The following is a 21,269-nucleotide window of genomic DNA, read 5'->3' on the forward strand; positions in this document are numbered from 1 at the left end:
AAGCTTTTTATTAATATATTTTTATTAAATTATTTTTTTTCCTGCAAGACTTATTTAATGTTTTTTTTTTGTCAATCCCAAAGACACGAAATAAGAAATATCCAGTCAAAAAGGCAAACCAGGAAGAAGAGGGAGAGAGGGCAGGGTAGGGAAGGGAAGTCTTCGGATCAAGGCCGGAGCAAAGCACTGGAGGAGACGGGGTGGGGGCAGGCGGTAGAAAACTCTAGGGAAGGGATTTTTTTTCCTGTTTTTTTTTTTTTTGTCGGCTATACAGACATTCTCAGTATACACAGCACGCAGCAAAGGATCAGTCGCTTCCTCATGCAGAATCCAGGGAGGGGCTGAGCGGGAGATTCCTTGTGGAGGACACCCCCAAAAATACACTAGAGGACCTCCGTCGTCATCCTGTATCTACCGATTCTCCTCTCTGGTTCCCAGTCACCCAGAACATGAAGGGATTCAGCAGGGGGGGCCCACTGAGCCTCCCCACCTGACTCCCTTTAAAGCCCTCTTTTTTATTTTTTATTTTCTTTTGCCCTTAAATTGCCTCTCCTTGCCATCAGTAAGGCAGGACTTCCTGTATTGCACTCTTGAGCGCCCTGAAAAAGGTGGGACTTCCTCTTTTCAGCCCCTTTATTGCAGGGTCTCTCCTATTGCACTTCTTTCCAAAGGCACACAACTTTTGCCCCCATAGGGGTCAACTCTTATACCCTCTAGAAGGCAAGATCTCCCCTTTCCTCACGGTCAGGCCCTTCATTCTCCAAACCTCCTTCGGGGCGGGACATCCTCCTTTCGTCCCTTTTGTCCCAACGCTGGCCTCGTGCCACCCTTGCCCAGGTGGCAGAGGGGCACCCCAAGGTGCTACACTCCACCTGTCATATACACAGCAGGGCATCTTACCTTTTGCCTATCACAATTCTGCTGCAAGGGGAAAAAAGGGCAATTCCTAGTATGGCCTAGCAAATGCCCCCTTTTCCATATTGGGACTTCCTGTATATGGGAATCGAACGGTACCCCCTTCTCTGAAGCTAACAGGAATCTCCCTTTCACCCTCTCGTTAATTTATAGTGTTTTTATTTTTAATTATTCAAACGCTGCGAGAAAAAGGTTTATAAAAGCGTAAATAAAAAGTTCTCCTTTTTTTTGTTTGTTTCTTCTTTTGTCTGTTTTTGTTTGAAAAGAAGGTTCCGGTTCCCTCAGGGAAAGGATGTGGCAGACAGAAAAAGAGAGAGAGAGAGAGAGATAGAAAGTGAGAATATGAATGTGGAAAAAAGGGGGGGAAAGGATTTTGCAAACTCTGTTTAAAAGGAGCCCCATTCTTGGGATGGGTGTCCAATTTCTCTCGGCGCCATCTGCTGGTAGGAAAAAAAATGTGAGGAGGGAACAAATACGAATTGGGTATCCTTTTCTTTAAGCAAACAGATTGCCCCCCCCTTCTTTATACTTGTGTGGAGCATCTCTTGAGGGGGGGATTAATGTTCATGTGTACTGGAATGGTTGGGGGGCAGGGCTTTGTTAAGTTTCAATCCCCCCAAATCTTCTTTAGACGGTGGGGGGAGAGTTCTGAATCGACTCCTTAGGAGACAACAGGGATGCAATTTCATGGCAGGCAGGCAAGACTGGGGTCCCCTGCAGTCCGTGGTCCCCAAAAATGTTTTAAAACCCCACAGGGCTCAAAACTCGCCCCCTTGGTCTCGACTCCCCACATTAAGATAATTGTGAAAAGACCCCCCCACCCGCCCCGAGTTTCAAAGTGTGGGTTAAGAAAGATGGATTATGGAGCTGGGGTGAAAAGACCAGGAAAAAGAGCAAGAAAAAACAGTGAAATCTCCAGTAGAAAGAGAGCCCTTCGTATGTAAACAATCTAGAAAGGTCAAGGAGGGGGGAAGGAGGCAGCAAAGGGTTGGGGGGTGTAAAGACGAGTGAAAAAAGAGAAAGGGGGGGGGGTTCCAGGAAGAAAGGCAGAGGATGGAGGAGATCGGAGTCTGTTACCAAACCGTCGTCGTGGGGCGTTGGGGGGGGAACGGGGTCAAAGGCACCCCCTCTGCCCCCACCCATCTCAAGTGAGGAGGAGGGAGAATAGGTAGGCCAGACTCACATCAATCAACAGGACAGCAGCAACGACCAATGGGTGGGCTCCCTGGAAGAGAGAGAGGGGGAAAGGGGAGGAGTCAGGCAGAAAGACCGGCCCACATCTGCCGAAAACTTAAAACGAAATTTCGCACAGATTCAAACATTCCGCAGAACATTCGCACTCGATTCTCTCTCCCCTCTTTTAAAAAAACGTTTACTTGCATATTTCTGAGTACAGGTATCATTGGTGCCGATACAAACATTTAGGAGTGCCAAAACGTCTTCAGACTGTGGACATGAAGCCTTCAGATTAATCATTGGGACAAGCTATTTGTTTCTGAGCGCTATTCACAAGGCATGTATGTCGACATTGCAAATGACTAAATGATTTGGGGACCCCAAAACCTGAAGGCCTGTTTCCTCTCGATATCCTCCTGGTGTGGTTTGCAACGAAGAGCAGTGGGGGAAAATGTAATATAAAATAAACCCAACCGAGGTTTGTAAGGAAGGGTCAGGGCTTGCTAGCCAAATAAATTCATAGCACTGTGGCAAAAATTCCCAGGATTCTTGGGTAGGGAAGGTGCAAAGCATATAGTTTTCAAATCACAGATGTCCATGGAGGCGCAGGTTAATTTTGTGTCCAGGGCAGCTGTTTACGAGCTCCATCTGGTACACAGGCTGAGACCTTACCTGTCTGCGGACTGTCTTGCCAGAGTGGTACATGCTCTAGTTATCTCCTACTTGGGCTACTGCAATGCCCTCTACGTGGGGCTACCTTTGAAGGTGACCCGGAAACTGCAATTAATCCGGAATGTGGCAGCTAGACTGGTGACTGGGAGTGGCCGCCGGGACCACATAACACCGGTCCTGAGAGATCTGCATTGGCTCCCAGTACGTTTCCGAGCACAATTCAAAGTGCTGGTGCTGACCTTTAAAGCCCTAAACGGCCTCAGTCCTGTATACCTGAAGGAGCATCTCCACCTCCATCGTTCAGCCCGGACACTGAGATCCAGCGCCGAGGGCCTTCTGGCGGTTCCCTCATTGCGAGAAGTGAGGTTACAGGGAACCAGACAGAGGGCCTTCTCGGTAGTGGCGCCCGCCCTGTGGAACGCCCTCCCTTCAGATGTGAAGGAAATAAGCAGCTATCTTCTCTTTAAAATACATCTGAAGGCAGCCCTGTTTAGGGAAGTTTTTAATATTTAATGCTGTATTGTTTTTAACACTCAATTGGAAGCCGCCCAGAGTGGCTGGGGAAACTCAGCCAGATGGGCGGGGTATAAATAATAAATTTTTATTATTTTTTTATTATTATTATTATTATTATTATTATTATTATTATTATTATTCCGGGTGAAAAGGATGCAGACATCACCCACCATGTCTCCCTGGGGAAGGCTCAACAGCGCAGCTGGCAAATGGTAGTTTTGGCATTGCTTCCTGCCTGTCTTCAGTTCTCCTGAAGCCACGCCTCGTAAGAGCGGTCTGTAAGCAATATCAAAATGGAACCTCCCAGTCCAGGAGTGATATATCTGAGCACCAGATTCCGGGGGGCCGACAGGCCGAGGAAGGGCCCTGCTGAGGAGTTTGAATTGGAATACAGTGGTACCTCGGGTTACATACGCTTCAGGTTACATACGTTTCAGGTTACAGACTCCGCTAACCCAGAAATAGTACCTTGGGTTAAGAACTTTGCTTCAGGATGAGAACAGAAATCGTGCTCCGGCGGTGCGGAGGCAGCAGGAGGCCCCATTAGCTAAAGCGGTGCTTCAGGTTAAGAACAGTTTCAGGTAAGAACGGACCCCTGGAACAAATTAAGTACTTAACCTGAGGTACCACTGTATTGCGTCGAGATGAGCCTCGGCCAAAACTCTTCTTCAGCTCAAGTGCTCTGGTTTTAGGACGGACTGTGTAGTCAGCCCTCCTCTCGCGTTCCCCTTCTTGCTGCAGTGAGAGAGGCGGGAGGGGGGGTTCATTCGGGAAGGCGATGGGTGGGTGCTGATCAGGCACCCCCAGCCTCCTTGCTGGGAAGAGGAGGGGCTAGCTATTTCTCCTCCTTTCGGCAGGGTGCCATCCTTTCGTGTGCAATTCCCCTCATAGATGAACAGTGGGGAGAATTACTCGGGAGTCAGCATTCCAGCCAGCCACGTGGGGCTGTGTTAAATGGGGGGGGGGGGAGGCACAACACACCGGACGGGTGTGGGGTGTCCACATGGCTCTTGACAACCACAAAGGGTGGGAAAATGTCCAAACGGATCCTTCGCCCGGATACCTGATTATCGTTTACTCTTCCTGAGCGCTTTGGGAAAGGGAGAGCGGCCCCTGGGGGCGGCTGGACACAGCTCTGCCCTCTTTGCTGTTCCCGACCAGGACCTCTGGATTATTTATGACCCGCAGTCCTGCTTGCCAGCGAACTCCCAGTGTCCCCCACTGCGGCTCTCCAGCGATGGGCAGGGCCAAGCGTTGCTGCAGTAGGGAAGGAGGGACCAGAGAGGGATGCTGCTGAGTGCGGGATGCTGGTTGCTATGAGACGGGAGGAAGAATGCCGGCCAATCCCCATTGGAGGCCTGGCAACTAGGCTCCTCCCACCGCTCCGGCCCCTCCCATTTCTTCCTGCCAGTATCATCACTTCTAGGTCCAGGGAAGGGGGGAAAAGGAACTCAGAACAAAACGTGGAGCTCAAGAAACAGAGAAAATGGAGGGAGGGAGGAAGAGAAATCAACGGAAGGGGACAGCGGTGGAAGCCAGACACTCTGTTCTCGAAGGCAGTGGGGCTTAGGAAGCAACGGAATATTACAGTTTCAGGAAATGGGCTAAGAGGATGGAGGGCGAAAGGCGGGGATGAGGACCCACAGGAAGGGAACTAGCTACGATCTAATTGATCCCAGTCTTTTGCAGCAAAAAATGGTTTCTTGTGGCACCTTAAAGACCTAACAATTTAACTGTTGCTTCCTCGGAGGAAGTAGGTCGGACCTATGGGGTCAGCTTGGGGCAAGGACTCCCGGGTCTTATTCCTAGCTCCATGCAAGAGGGGCACAGTTACAGAGTCTGAATGTGGGGTGGGGTGCTGGGAAAAGAGGTTTGGGGGTGTTTCGATCCCCTGCTTTATAAAAGGGGAACTTGCCCCAGAATATTTAGGGGTGGGAGCATCTGTCTATGCAGAGAAAAGCGCTTTTTTCTTTCCGTAGATTACAGCTCGACGCTGCGATTCCCACCATACTCTTGTGTTCAAAAAACCAGGGCAAATCTCCAAGCCTCTGCAGGGCTTCTGTAGCCCCTCTGGGGAGACCCCACCTTAAAGAGATACCGAGAGACAGCACAGTGAAGCTCTACTGCCCCAGTTTTTGGTTTCGCTGCTACTCAGCCCAGGGATTTTAAGCTGCATGACACCTGAGAATCCCAGGTGGCTGCGGGTGCAAACTGGGTTATGGGAGCTGGGTGCCGAGTCGTCCTCTGGGTTCCTAGTGCCCCAGACCAGAGGGGGCAGCAGAAGGTGGGGCTGAGCGAGGCAGAGGTGGAGGAGAAATGTGAAGAAGGACATTTCCCCCCACCCCACCAATCCCCAAATTTCATAGAAGCAGTGAATAGACAGGGTTAATTGGCTCGCTCTGTAGAGCCAAAGGGGAGGAGAAGCCAGTGGTGGGCGGGGCCCAGAGGCAAAAGTGGGCGGAGCTACGAATGCAAAGGTGAGCCTTGCACAGGTCCCTAGTTTCCACACTCCCACCTTGGGCTATCAACATATCATCCAAAACCAGTCCATATTGTGATATCAGTTTCATAATTTTTGACCTGGTATTATATTGCAAATCATGATGTGTGTGCTATGCAAAATCACAATGCAGAAAAAACTGTGAAACCAGCCAATGCCTTTACAGAGCGCCATCCTTATTTCAGATGTTGTGATATATCCGTATATCGCAATATTTAGCTGCTGATATATCGTGATGTTGAGAACCAGGTATCACCCAGCCCGTGGCCTCCAGCCAAGAAGTATTGCCACAGACTGAAACACTTAAAAGAGGTTGCTAAGTAGGCCTGGTGAGAGGGGTGGCTTGGGAGTCTCTCAAGGGCCAGGTTGGAAAGCTTGGAGGGCCACATAAGGGCCACAGGCCTCAGGTTCCTCACCCTCGTTCTAGGGATTCAGAAAATCTTCCATGGCCGTTACTCTATTCAAATCTGAGAAATAGTAAGCATTTTCCTCATCACTGGGGAGAAAATGAAGGGCTGAAATGGACGGTTAACACACAGCCTATTTTGTGCCACAAAAACGTCGTCCTGACCCCTTTTAACAGAGGTTTTGTGCCTTTTAAGACCTGCGTGAGATGTAGACGTTCCACTGGCTCAGTTTTTCCTCAGCATTCGAGGGACAGCTTCACGTGCTCATGGCCTGCCTACTAATCATCTGCCAAAACACAGGCAAAGGTGGAAACCCTTTTTTGGAAATCGCAGCAATGCCTGTGTGTTTGCAGTTACGACAGCACAGAAGCAACATGTTCTGCGATATCCAAACATGCCTCTCCAGGGGGCTCACTAGGCCTCACTCTCCCCAGGGCAAAAGTCCCAGCTCCCCGCCGTCGGCTTCTCCTATAAACACAAATGTGGATCCTTTCCCTGCTGTGGAAGCTGCCTTACACCATCCAACACAATCTTGCTGTCTCTGGCAGCAAATCTCCAGGGCAGAAAAAGGCTATTTCCCACCTCCTCCTCCTTTAAAACAGAGGTGGGTGAACAGGGAACCTGAGGCCTGAAGAAGAAATGTGGCCCCTGGGCCCCTCTGGCCCTTAGGAGTCTCCCAAGCCACACCCCCTCACTGGCCCTATTTCACACCATATTTTGAGTTTTCTGTCAGTGGCAATGCCTCTTGGCATTCATAGCCCCGCCCCACTTTTGTCCCTGGCCCCGCCCACCAATGGTTTCCCTGCCCCCTTGGCCACAACACTTAATCGGGCCCATCGCCCTCCCTGAGGGTTTTTACCTGCCTGGAATGAGCCCTTGAGCTCTGATAGCGCCTCTGGATGGATACAGAGGTTTGTATGTGTAAAAACGGGACGCGGGTGGCGCTGTGGGTTAAACCACAAAGCCTAGGACTTGCCGATCAGAAGGTCGATGGTTCGAATCCCCGTGACGGAGTGAGCTCCCGTTGCTCGGTCCCTGCTCCTGCCAACCTAGCAGTTCGAAGCACGTCAAAGTGCAAGTAGATAAATAGGTACCGCTCTGGCGGGAAGGTAAATGGCATTTCCGTGCGCTGCTCTGGTTCGCCAGAAGCGGCTTAGTCCTGCTGGCCACGATCCGGAAGCTGTATGCCAGCTCCCTTGGCCAATAAAGCGAGATGAGCACCACAACCCCAGAGTCGGCCACGACTGGGCCTAACGGTAAGGGGTCCCTTTACCTTTACCTATGTGTAAAAACACAGCTGTTGCCCTGCCCACTTTTGCCCCAGTCCCCGCCCACCACTGGCATGCGGCCCCTGGAAGATTCCCCTCCCTGGCCATGTGGCCCTGGGAGCGAAAATGTCTCCCCACCCAAGTTTTAACCGGAAGAAGCAAAATTGGGACATTTCGGTCAGCAGAGGAATTGCTCTGCTGATAAGCAGCCGCCTCTTCTGCGACTGGGGAGCTGGGTGTCTCGTGGCCCCCGAGGAGAGAGGGGGCCACAATCCAAGGCACCTCCATCCTGTTTCACACCCTATGCAGCCTAGTGGGGCTACGGCAGCAGGAAAGTCATACAACCTGTGCTCTTACCTGCCTCTCCCTTCTCCGCACAGCTCCAGGGGGCTCCTCTCTCTCTGCCACGAAGCATCCTGTACCCCCAGGCAGTTCCTCGCTCTCCAGCTCTGGGGTCCCCGGACCTACTGCCGGCGTTGGCTCCACCTGGGTCTCCGCAGGATAAGGCCTGGAAGCCGCTGCTCCTTCCTCCTCCTCTTCTTCCTCCTCCTCCTCTTCCTCCCGGAGACTGCCGGAACTGCCGCTGGCGGGGCTGCCCAGCTGGGGGCGCCGTGGGGGTGCCCCTTCGTAATCTTCCTCCTCCGCCTCGTAGCTGCTGAGCTGCTCCTGCTCCCCCTCCCACAGCCCCTCGGGGACGAACCCCGGTGTCCGGGAAGGGAAGCTCCCCCGGCAGCCCCACTCGTCCTCAGGGTCGGAGGCCTCCGGGGGGAGGTGCTGGCGGGGGCCTCCGTTCTCCAGGGGGGGCCAAGTCCGCCGAGGGTCCCCCCGCCAGGGCTGCAGCGGCGTTGGAGGGTAGCTGGGGGGCAAGCTCGGGTCCGGGGTGACGTCGGAGGGGGTGATGCCGTTCTCGTAGACCCGGGGGCTGTCGTACTCCTGGAAGTCCGTGTCGGTGCCTTCCGAATCTAGCCGGCCGCGGGGCTCTGGGGAAGGAGAGGAGCCTAGTGGTTAGAGCAGGAGGAGTCAGGGGTTCAGAGCCCTTGGTTCAAAGGCACAGGAAGTGGGGCATTGCGAGGTACGGTAACCAGGGTGGTCGGGAGCTGGGGCAGGTGGTGGAAGGGCTCACACTCAGGATTCTGTCTCCAGGTGGAAGAGACCAAGAAGGGCAGAGCTGGCCGGTGGTGTTTGATTCCTACTAAGTTAGCTAAAAGGGACGCGGGTGGCACTGTGGGTTAAAGTACAGAGCCTAGGACTTGCCAATCAGAAGGTCGGCGGTTTGAATCCCCACGATGGGGTGAGCTCCCGTTGCTCGGTCCCTGCTCCTGCCAACCTAGCAGTTCGAAAGCACGTCAAAGTTCAAGTAGATAAATAGGTACCACTCCGGCGGGAAGGTAAATGGCATTTCTGTACGCTGCTCTGGTTCGCCAGAAGCGGCTTAGTCATGCTGGTCACATGACCCGGAAGCTGTACGCCTGCTCCCTCGGCCAGTAAAGCGAGATGAGCGCCGCAACCCCAGAGTCAGCCACGACTGGACCTAATGGTCAGGGGTCCCTTTACCTTTACCTTTAAGTTAGCTAAAATGTATACAACAAGTTCAAATAGCTGCTGGAAGTGTAAAGAGAAAGAGGGTACCTTTTATCATATGTGGTGGCCGTGTAAGATAACAAAATCATTTTGGGAAATGATATATAACAAATTGAAGAAAATGCTTAAAATAACTTTTGTTTAAAAAAATCAGCAGCCTTTTTATTAGGAATTATAGGTACCAACATCCCAAAAGAACAGAAAAGATTTTTTATGTATATGACAACAGCTGCACGACTGTTATTAGCCCAAAGACGGAAAGTAGTAACAATTCCGACTAGGAAGAATTGCAAGCTGGACTATGGCAAAATTAACTGGGAGACTCAGGAATCAAGAAGATAAGGACTTTAAAAAAGAATGGTGGAAATTAATAATTTACCTGAGAACACCGTAAGCAAATTAAAACGTTAGCTGGACTGTAAGAATCACTTGTAAAGCAATGAGGCTTATGTATAACATAGTTATGAGAAGTATGGAGAATATATTGATATGTAGACTGGTAAAAAAATTGTTATTAGGACCCATGTAAGGGGGGGGGAGTCACGAGATTCAGAGAATCTCATGGATTGATTGTATAAAGCAGTTTGTTATTATTTTGCAATTAAAAAAGATTTCAAAAAGAAGAAGAAGGGCAGAACTGGCAACACAAGAAGCAGCCTTTTCCTGAGCCAGGCGATTGGGTTCATCTGCAATTCTCCAGCCTTTCATGCCGGAGTTCTTCCCAACCCTATTTGAGGATTAAACCTGCCGCCTTTTGCATGCACTCCTGAGCTGGAGAGATCCCCTTCCCCTGAACTCAGATCCAGGCATCTCGACTTCCAATGGGGTAAGTGACTATGGTTAGAAATTTTATCTATCACATTGATTTCCTCCATGACTGGCTGGATGCAGAGGAGATGGGGGGCACAAGCTGGGGAACCCCCAAGGAAAGAAGGCTCAGAAGCAGGGGGTTGGTGGTGGGGCACACAGAACTTGAAGTAACAGGGCTTTGTGAGTGGGGAGAAGCTGGGGCAGACAGCAGTCCAGACTCAGAGGCAGGAGAGGAGAGGGGCAGGAGACAAATATGAGCCAGGCTGCTGAAGAAACCAGGGAGTCTCCCCCTCCTGCTGCAGCCAGCTTCCCTCTCCCTGGTCTCCCAGAACACACAGAGAAGTGAAAAGAGCAGAGGAAAGACTGGTTGCGCTCAGACATAGTCTCCGATTGCTTGGGAAAACCACCCCAGAGAGGAATGGACTTTGGGAGCTGTGGGAACGCAGAGGGACTTTCAGTCCTCGCCTCCCTGGGGCAAGACCTACAGGGAAGAGTTGGTGGGATCGCTAGGCCTGTGCTGTTTTGGTTTCTTTGAATAAAGACACTGGTGTTTTTTAAAAAATTGTTGACCTTCACCTGCATCCGGTTCCTGCCATTCCAAGAAGCCCGAGGCAGGCCACAGGGGAGACACACAAAGAGAAAGAGATAGCACGCCATCAACACACTTGGGACTTTGCAGAGTCCCTCAGGCAAAATAGAAAGATCTCTGCCTTCAAAGAGCTTACAGTAGCATTAGGGATAGTAACCAGGATTACTGAGTGGGCTGTGCGTCTCTCAGGAGAGGGAGGGAGGAGTTTAGGGCAAAAAGCCGATTTATGGTAGAATCCACACACAAAATCCTAACATTGCACCAAAATCCCAACCTCTCTGCTGTGTCAGACCAAGATCAGTCCATGGACTCCAGAAAATAAGATAAGAAATATCCTATGTAATGCAGGGGCCCCACAGGTACACCCCAATTCCTCTTGAAATGGAAAAATAAAAAGCACTTCTTACAGAAAAAATGGACGTGGGTGGCGCTGTGGGTTAAACCACAGAGTCTAGGACTTGCCGATCAGAAGGTCGGCGGTTCGAATCCCCACGATGGGGTGAGCTCCCGTTGCTCGGTCCCTGCTCCTGCCAACCTAGCAGTTCGAAAGCACGTCAAAGTGCAAGTAGATAAATAGGTACCACTCCGGCGGGAAAGTAAACGGCGTTTCCGTGCGCTGCTCTGGTTCGTCAGAAGCGGCTTAGTCATGCTGGCCACATGACCCGGAAGCTGTACGCCGGCTCCCTTGGCCAATAAAGCGAGATGAGCACTGCAACCCCAGAGTCAGCCACGACTGGACCTAATGGTCAGGGGTCCCTTTACCTTTACAGAAAAAAATGTTCCCAAGGAAACAAATGGAAGTAAGGATGGATGAATCTGCCAATTTTTGTTCCTCTCGGTTTCTCATTTTCCCAATATTAAGAACTGAAGAAGAGCCTGCTGGATGAGGCCAGCATCCTGTTCTCACAGCTTCCGACCAGATGCTTGGAGGAAGCCTGCAAGCCTGACATGGTCGCAGCCACATTCTCCCCCCTTGCGATTTTCAGCAGCTGATATTCAGAGATGTGACGCCTATGACCGCAAAGCTAGGGCATAGCCCTTGATAGCCTTTGTCCTCCACGAAGTCATCTCATGTCCAGTTCTCCATTTTTTGACAGCTGCCGGCAAATCCATTCCTCGTGAAAATTCCTCAGCGTTTCAACGCAGATTGCAATTTTGTACACAAACATGCACACATTTCTGCAAAGCAATTTCCCCCCAATAATCTAATCTGATCTCATGCATCTCCATCCACACTTTGGGTGGATTTTCTGCCCACATTTCTTGGCCGGAAAACTGCACTGCAAAATTCTGAGATGTGCGGATTTCAAAAGAGAGGCAGTGTTAGGTACGTTTTGCCTTTTACATGCAAACCAAGCCAAATTTCACCACCCCATATCCACCTGGAAGAAAGACAGTCAGACATAGTGTAACCCCCAAAGTGTTCCTCCCGGTAAATTTGCCAGAGAGGCGTTTATTTCCAGGGTAAACCCCCACTCCCCCCCCCAAACCATCCCAAACATCTCTCACCTGGCTCGGCTAAGATGGGCTGCAGTTCTTGAGCCAAAATTTTGGCCAGGCGGGCGGCTTCCAGGGCCTTCTCGGCTGCACCCAGAGCGGCGGCAGCCTTCAGACGAGCGTCAGCGGCTCTGCGAGGGAAAGAGGGCTTCAGAGAACTGCATGGTTGAGGTGGAGATGTGAGCATTTTTCTCACGACACCCTCAAGGCCAGCCCAAAACATATATTGGCTGCCTTAAAGCAGAACAGCAACTGCTGATCTCCCCCCTTCCAAAAAAATAAATAAATAAAATTCAAGGTGTATTGTACACAAGGCGAACCAAGTTACTTTGTCACCTGGGACAGAAAACCAAACATGTCCCCTTTCCTGGCGGTCAAGAAACAAAATACAACTTTTTAAAATATCGAAATATATAAAAAAATTAAAAGAAAGTGTACATGCACACGGAAGCTTATATTGTACCAAGAACAAACTTAGTTGGTCTCTAAGGTGCTACAATACTTTATTCTTTTTATATATTTCGACTGCGTCAGACCACCACGGCTACCTATCTGAATCTAGAACTTTTAAAAAATGACACCCAAATCAGCTGCCTGAGGAGTTCTGCCTCATACAATCAAACGCAAGGCTGAAGAACTTGAGGCCCTCTAGATTAGGGGTCAGCAAACTTTTTCAGCAGGGGGCCGCTCCACTATCCCTCAGACCTTGTGGTGGGCTGGACTATATTTTGGAGGAAAAAAATGAACGAATTCCTATGCCCCACAAATAACCCAGAGATGCATTTTAAATAAAAGGACACATTCTACTCATGTAAAAACACGCTGATTCCTGGACCGTCCGCGGGCTGGATTTAGAAGGCGATTGGGCTGGATCTGGCCCCCGGGCCTTAGTCTGCCTACCCATGCGCAAGATGCTTTGTGGAACTCCAACTCCCATCATCCCCAGCTGTTACCCACACTAACTGGGGCTGATGGGAATTGTAGTCCGGCAAAAATGTCTGGAGGGCCACAGGATCCCTGCACTCCAACCAGTCAAACGTTACGTCCAGCAATGGCAGACTTGGGCCTTTCAAATTTCAGTGGCACCCTGTGCAAGCCCAAAATTTGGCACACACACCCCGGTCTCGCCTTCTGCTCTGCACAACTCACTATGTCATAGTTGTGGCACCCTGCATTGCCCCCTAGGCTCAGCGCCCAGTGCAGCAGTAACGACCAATCTCACTCCCTTTCCCAAATTGCTAAATACTACAACCTGTTTTCCACTGGCCAAACACGACCAGCCGTACAGACCTAGCCTGCTATAGTTTCTCCTATGCACAGCAAACTTTTGTTTTACTTACTTGCTTTGGGGTTCCGAAAAAGGGGGTGCAGCATTGTGATAATAAATAAATAAAAATGGACAACTAAATAGCAAAGCTTTTCAAGAAGGCCTCTGCCTAATCTAACTCTGACTTCTTCCCGTCCTCTTGTAGGGCCAGAGGTCGATGGGAATTGTAGTCCCAAAAAAACTGGAGGGCACTGCCACTTTAGAAGACCTTGAGGTGAATATGTGGGGACAGGAAACCGAGAAAGCGGACTCAATCCCCAACCTACCAACTCATGAATTCATGTATGTGGAAATGCCTTTATGGTAGCAGCAAAACAGTCTGAGAAGCAACTTCTCCTACCTGAAACCTGGCTGGCAAAGGCATTGTCATTTATACTGCCTGCCTTGGGGTTTTCTTTTAAAAGGTATTGCAGAATTTGTAAATAGTATTTTATTTGTTATATATACTATCTATCTGCCACAGTCATCAACAGAGGTTTAATGGGGAGGTGTGAGGATGGCCTTTTAGCACCAAAATTCAGGGACGCAGTCTCTGGCAGGAGCCACCACGCTGCCTGTTTAGGCAGGCTCTGAAATATTATTTGTTTAGACAAGCTATTAAGGTTCAATAGCATGTTACTGATAAAGAACGTGTCAATTTCAACCTACAGTTTTAGTTCTGTTGCCTTCCATGGTGTCTGCCTTGTTTGTTACTACTGATATTATAAGCAGCTTTGGACATAGGACTCCATGGGAAAGGGGGATATAAAGTGAATTAATAATAACTGCATGTGTCTAATAGCTATTAGAAACCACTGACCTAGTTTGCACAAAATGCTAAGCGGTGGTTTGTTAAACTATGGTTAACCAAAGAATGGTTTATTGCCTGAACATTGCCTAACCACGCTTTGGTTACTGCCAACAGACCACAGTGAGAAGCCATAGATTGTTGTTGGCTTGCAAAGCTTGATTTATTTTAACTGGGCCTTGGTATCATGTGTAAATCCTGCCATAACTATGGTTTGTTTCGCCATCCCAGAAGCTCACTGAGCTATAAATGCCTGAGACAAGAGACGCTGGAAAGAAAAGAAACTTTGGAGAAATAAGTCATGGTTTGCTTGTTTGTTCACCTGTGGGACAACTTGTGGTTAATTCATGGTTACTTAAATGAACTGTGGCTTAAACAAACCATGGTTTAGTGTCATGTGTAAACCAGGTCACTGTAGCGCCCAGCAAACTAATTCTGAAAACCTTTTGAATACCTCAAGCTATTTTATTGACTTTTAGAGAATGCATATCTGTTAGGAAACCTGCTGCTTCTCAAAATATTTCCCAGAAAACACAGAGCTTATCTTTGGGCTCCTTCAAACATGATGAACGTTCTGGCATTCCTGTTTGGGGAAAGGATACACACCAACGCTGGCACTTTATTTCAGGATCTACTGCCCCAAAGAGACACAGCCGCCGCCTCCTTCTAAAGGATGATGGAGACCATCCTTTTCCAGTGGGATTTCTTTTTCTTTTTGACACAATACTGTGGTTTCCATTTTGTTCCTCTCCCCTGGTCTTTGTTCTGTCTGCTAGCTGCCTAACTTTTCTAATCTGCTGGTTTTCCTATAGATTTTTAATTTTTCTTGTATGCCGCTATGGGAGATCTTGGATGGAAAGCAGCAAAACAAACTCCTCTGGGAATCGGATCCTAGCAAAATGTGTCAAGCGTGAAACGGCCTCAACTCCTAGAAAACCGAGTCCCAGTTTCTTTTGTGACACAGCTCCTCTTTCACAGGAAATCCTGAAGCTAAAGCATCGCTTTGCTTCTTTTTTTTTATAGTAAGTCCTATAAAGGAAGCCCCCCTCCTTTTTGCCCCCATGCTGTCTGTCTCTGAGCAAGGGGCATCGTAACACCATTTCAAATTTCCAGAAGTTGATAAGAATGAGAAACATCTAGGAGGGGGCAGGTACCCCTCAATCCCTTGCCGTACCCCAAAAGAAACACACACACACCACGTTCAACACATCTAAGCGGCGGTGCCTCAGAGGTAAATTCTGTCGGCGTCAGCGAGACTTGGCTCCTCGTGAGCGTGTTTAGAGTCAGCATTTAAGCATGGTGTTTTAATAGCTGCACGTCCCCAGTACGTTTCAAAAACCGTTTTCACAAAGCTAACCAAAAAAAAAATAAGAGTGAATTTTGCCAAGACTGCTTCGTTCGACAGCCAGTGCCTCTCCCACCCTCAGCCTGCTCTGCTCCTTGCAGAACGCACCAGTCTGCGTGCCCACCCTCACAACACCTTGTTTCTGATCACCCACGCAGCAACCTGCAAGCCACCCACACTTACAGTCTGCTTCTGCACAACGTAACAACCCAACACCCCCACACTCACCCTCCTCCACGTACCCTGTATCTCGTCCTACGGCTTTTACGCCTCCAGGCCAACTTCCCCCACCCTTTCCCCTCTGGGAACGTACCCTATGGTCTCCCCCTACCACCACGGGCAAGTGCAGATCACACCTGCCCAACTCATTCCCCCCCCTCCCACCCCTCTCCATCCCGGCCCAGCCTTGGTCCATGCCCAGCAGATGCTGCTGCTTGCTGTTGCCATAGCAGCCACTAGCCAATCACCTTGCCATTGCCCAGTTGCCTAGGAGACCAGGCAGCCTACACCAGGCTGCTAGGCCTTGGCGGAGCCTCTACCTCCCTGTTCTCCGCCCTGACAAGGCACACACTTTTCCCTCTCCCTCTCTCTCTCTCTCTCTCTCTCTCTCTCTCTCTCTCTCTCACAGGAATCTGCCTCACACCACCTCAGATCACTGGTCCGTCTAGCTCAGAATTGTCCACAATGACTGACAGCAATGGATCCCCAGGGTTTTCAGACCAGGAGTCTTCTCACAACCTTACTAGGGTTTTGAAAGTGGGGACTATCTGTTTGCAAGAGAGATGCTCTGCTACTGAGCTATATGGCCCTTCCTTCTCTCCATAGCTGTCAAATTTTCCCTTTTCTTTCTATTCAGAATAAGGGAATTTCCCTTAAAAAAAGGGAAACGTTGACAGCTACGTTTCTCTCCCCACCCATACACACCACGCACACTTTTCTGAAGCTTTGTGTGCGTGTGAAAAGCAGGAAATCAATTGATTTGCAAGTTAAAGGCGGGAGCAAAAGGAAGAATAGATGTTAAAGTAGAGGAATGAGCCATGAGGAAAGCGTGTCAGATGAGCAGGGCAGCCTAAGAACATCTAAAAGACACATGGAGTCAAATGGGGGAATATATATATATATATATATATATATATATATATATATATATATAAATATATATATATATATTGTGAAAAGGGGGGGGATAAAAAAGAGGAGGAAATAAAAGTGAGCGGCGGCACCCCTGGGCAAGCATCAAGAACCATCAAAATGTCTTTGCTTTAAAGGCCAGAGATGGTCCTGACGCTCAGTCCATAGGGACAGCCCCTCAAGAGTTGATATTCCTTTCACCTTCCAAGTGCCAGCTTAAGAAAAGCAAACTGCTACACACACAGGCTTTACGGTCTTCTCCCACCTATGGTTAATTACTTTTATAGCTTATTTTCCGCCCGGGAGGCATGCTTGGAGGAGTTTATAAAGGTATCCGTCCACGTCTGGGACAGGGATCCGGTTAAGGGAAGCTCTGCCAGTCCTGCTTTTAAAATGGCTGCCTCTGTGGTGAGGGAGGGGAAAAGATGGTTATCTTGAACACCAGGAGTCAAGCACAGCCAGCTAGCAGCACTCCCAACTTCAGCTGGGCGACAGGGTTATAATCCTGCACTCCCAAACTGGAGGGAAGGGTGCAAAGTTAGGCAGGCAGGCAGGCAGAAGGACTCAGGCTATTTACGTAAGTCCAGATCTACAGGACAGAAAAAAGGCTTAGGCCCACACTTCTGAAGAAGAGCCCAGGAATCATCAGATAGACACACTTTTTTTTGGGGGGGGGGAGGAAAACAGCCATCCCCAGGTGGTGAATTTTAGAATCCAAAATAAATTTGTTTTTTTTCGAAGGCGGAGATTTAATCTGCCCCCTAATCCCAAGCAAATATTAAATTTAGTGTGGGTCCCTCAGACCTATCGCAAAAACGTCAATGATCCAGCGCGGTCGTAAGCAAGCACCCTGTTTTCCCAATATTGCCCTACAGACCAATTCACCTTTCTCCAAAGTTACTGTTGCCACAATTTCAGTTTCAATGCTAGCCAACAAAGTATTTGCATGCATTTCCATAATGGGCTCAAGTAAGCCCTTTTCTAACTTCGTGGAAAACTCGTTCCACCCTCTTATCTTTCCCAACTTTTTTTATAATCCTCCCCCCACCCCACAAAAACCCCTCAAGTGATCCATCTCCCATTGTAAAAACATACAAACATAAGAAGAGCTCTGCTGAATCAGGCCAATGGCCAATCTAGCCCGGCACCCTGTCCTCACAGTGACTGACACCTGTGGAAAATCCACAGGCAGGATTCGTACTCAAGAGCGCTCTCTATTCCTGTAGTTGACAACACCTAGTATTCAGAAGAAATCCAAAAATCTACTGCTTATTGTTGATATCATTTTGCATATTATTATAACATTAACTTTTCTTTCAAAATTTACCTTATTTCTTCACTGTAGAGGCAGAGAATAGCTATTGCGACTAGGAGCCACCTGAATTTCTCTCATCCTCTTTTAGAGCCAATCTAGGCTGTCAGCTATCACTGCTTCCTGCAGCAGCGAGTTCCACAGTTCTCTCTCAAGACCAACACAGTTTGAAAGAGTTCGCTGGCGTGACCTCAGTTACCTCAGCGCCACATCCCCATAAAACTACACAGGAGGAGCCTCCCGGCACCTGCGCACCCACAAGCAACTGTTTTGCCCTCACCTGGCGATGGCCACTTCCTGCTTCTGCCGGGCCATGCTGACCGCCCTCCTGGCCACTTCCACAGCCCGGTCCACCTTCTCCTTGACCTTGCTGCGGCGAAGCGGGATGAGGTTCTTCACCTTCCCGCTCACCAGGCGGTTGAGCTTGTACTTGCCCTCTTCCTTGGAGCCGTCGGGGTAGGTCGTGCGGCCGTAGCCGTGCCTGCGGTTGCCCAGCCACTCGCCCTCGTACCGCAGCCCGTTGGAGCGGCGGCTGACCCCGTAGCCGCTGCGGCGGTCCACGCGCCACTCTCCGGCGTAGACCTCGGTGGAAGAGCCCTCGATGGTCAGCGTCGATGGCAGCTCCGGGGGCTCCGTCTCAGCATAGCTGAGCGTGGTGGCCTCGCTCCCGGCCGAGCTGACCCCGGCCTCGCTCTTGAGGGACCCTCGCTTGCTCCCCAAGGAGGCCTTCGACTCGGCCCTGCGCACCCGCAGCCCGCTCAGGAGCAGGGAACGCCGGAAGAAGCCCCCCGATTTCTTCTTGGCGCCCTTGGGGAAGTCCGGATCACCAGGGAAGGCCAAGACAAAGCCGCCCCTGGACCCCGAGGCCGGGCTGTCCCCGGGGAGCGGCGGAGGGGGCAGAGGAGGGGGCGGCAGGGGCGGAGCAGGGGCATTGGGGTCGGTCTCGCTGTGGAGCGACTCCAGAGAGGTGCGGCGCGGCGAGCGCACCAGGGCGGCTTGGCGGTAAGGGACGCTCTGGCGAACGCCGTAGCCGTGCCGCTTGCCAGACTGCCACTGGCCCTGGTAGGTCCCTGTGGAGAAAGAGAGAGGTTAGCCAGGTGAACAGGTTGGGGAATGCAGAAGACGCATGAAGCAAGGGCTGAGGGAAAGGAAGAGAAAGTTGACCCAGTGGAAAGGAGGGGAATGATCCCCCAAACCTGCCAGTTACAAGAGGACCACCCAGTGTACAGGACATGGGTCAGAGGTCCACACTATTCTTGTGGCAGGTGGAGAAGGGATAAGGAATAAGGATGCAAAATAATGGTGGGCCTTATAGGAAATGTCCACCTAGAAAGGACTGAGAAAAACAAACAAGATGGAGAAGTGGGAGCGAGTTGATTTCGGTTTTGGGGGAGCCCATCCGTTTAGCGTATTTCATCCTCAGGGGTAGAATGGTGGGTTTGATTGAAGTGAGGAGTGGCATTTTCCAGGCTACTCATGAAACTGCATGGCCAAGCAGGGATTTGAACCCGTGACTCCTGGGTTCACAATCGATCCCCTACACCTCTGTGATGGATGGACAGAGGGAGAAACGGAGAGAACAGCTGGGTGATGAAGAACTATTGGTGTCCGTGTGGCAAGAGCAACGGAGCGATTTAGGGAACCGGAGAAGGAAGAGTTGGTCAAGCAATGAAGAAAGAGGAGAAATGGCGAAAAAGTGTTTTGGTGGGTGGGGGAAGTGGGGAATGGGCCTACTGCCAACTTTACACTAGGACAAATGATGGGGGGCGGCGTGGAAAGGACTCCACCCTGCCTCAGGGCTTTTTATCGGCCTTCTCACCTCCGTCAGCGTACGTCTCCATGCCGTAGCCATCCTGCAGGCCCTCGCGCCACATGCCTTCATAGATCACTCCCGAGTGGCTCTCCCAGACGCCGGAGCGCCCCTTCAGCCCATGACTCCACTCCCCTTTGTAGCTCCACTTGCTCTTGCGCTCCACGCCCAGCCCGCTCCGCTTCCCTTGGCTCCAGTGGCCTTGGTAGGTGTTCCCGCTGGGCCAGGTGTAGACGCCCAGGGATTCGAAGCCGCGGCTCCAGCGCCCGCTGTACTCCCCCTGGGCCCCGGGGCCTGTGCATACGCCGTAGCCATGCGCCCGGCCCTCCTCCCAGTCTCCCACATAGCAGCCGCCATCGTCAAACTCGAACCTGCCTCCGTTGGACATTCATGTAACGTATCTCCCCGGCCTGTCGGGCTCCAGTTACCCACGAGTCCCTGCGCGCATCTCCTCCGCTCCCCCTCCGGGGCGCCTCTACATGGCGCTGCCCCACACAGAGAGACCTCAGCCCTTCACGCCTCCTTCCTCGCAGCCAGGCATTGGGGAAGCCCTTCCTGCTTCTCTTCTGAGCTACGCCTTCAGGGCTACAGCCAGAGCGTGGGCAAGGCCTGGCTTTTTTTGGTTGCAGACATGTAAAGGAGCCACTGGCAGGCGGAGGCTTCCTGACCAGAGATTCACGAGGCTTCTCCGTTTGCTGGGACAGAGGAGAGAAGCTGGCTGCAGGAGAAGGCCAAGGTTTCGTGGTTATGAGGCATGCAGTAGAGCAACACCTGTATTAAAAGTTAGCACTCCTCGTGCTACAGGCATCCCCAAAGCCTTTGGTTTACCTGCAGGCGAACCCGGGGGTCGTCTTTAATTACAGAAGCATGGAGGTCTTACTGTTTCTGCCGGTAGAGATGCAAGAACACTACAGCCGTTCCACAGCTTTCTGACTACAAGCACACCAGCACTCCGAGAGATCTCCGGCTGTAGGCATACAAAAAGTCACACCTACCAAAACCCAGTGTTCTTCGGCTAGTGGTCCGTCGTGCTTTGGGAGCGAAAGACCCGAGCTGGTGTTGACTGTACAGAGCTATGGGGTCTTCAAGTTGCTCTTGGGCTGCAGTCATAGAAGGAGGGCTCTGAAACCAAAAGGATTTCTTTGGCTAGCACCAAACATGCCAGGGTTCCTAGAGGTCCCTTGTCATCGGAGACAGTTTTCCTAGAGGTCTTCTGCAACAGGAGATAAGAACTCAAATCGACTGTTTCCCGGCCTTCCACAGCTGGTGTCACGGTTTGGACAAGAGAGCTTAAAAGGGCCCTCTTGCCATTTCAGGCATGGGAGGGCCGCGAGGCCTTCGGTTTACAGGCATATACGGTGGTTAGGAATTGTGGAGTTATCGCGGTCGATGGAACTCCTTGGAATCTTATAACAGAGAGTAGACAGTCTGGGAGCTGACAGGCGGCTTTGCCATTGTGTTCCCCAGGACCTGGTGGACGAGAAGAGGCAGTGGTACTGGCGTCGGTCAGCGAGCCTTCTGGAGGGCTCAGCTGGTTCTTGGCGGTGGTTATCAGGCCACGTGTGAATGGAGAAGCTGGGGTTCTCGGGCGACAGGCATCGGCTGCAACAGGCGACGCTGCAGGCC

At 50.8% G+C, this 21,269-nt stretch overlaps 1 protein-coding gene across 1 annotated transcript; it reads right to left on the bottom strand.

Moving 5' to 3' along the window:
* Positions 1 to 1,336: 1,336 nt before the first annotated feature.
* Positions 1,337 to 20,034, bottom strand: JPH4 (junctophilin 4). The gene is made up of 5 exons (XM_053362934.1): positions 19,653 to 20,034; positions 18,114 to 18,903; positions 11,944 to 12,062; positions 7,812 to 8,434; positions 1,337 to 2,140 (listed from the first exon to the last, which is right to left on the bottom strand). The coding sequence occupies exons 1-5, from the start codon at positions 20,029 to 20,031 to the stop codon at positions 2,060 to 2,062; spliced, it is 1,992 nt and encodes a 663-aa protein (XP_053218909.1). The 5' UTR covers positions 20,032 to 20,034; the 3' UTR covers positions 1,337 to 2,059.
* Positions 20,035 to 21,269: the final 1,235 nt, after the last annotated feature.

Source organism: Podarcis raffonei, chromosome 13 (genome assembly GCF_027172205.1).
Source record: "Podarcis raffonei isolate rPodRaf1 chromosome 13, rPodRaf1.pri, whole genome shotgun sequence".
Lineage (NCBI taxonomy): Eukaryota > Metazoa > Chordata > Lepidosauria > Squamata > Lacertidae > Podarcis > Podarcis raffonei.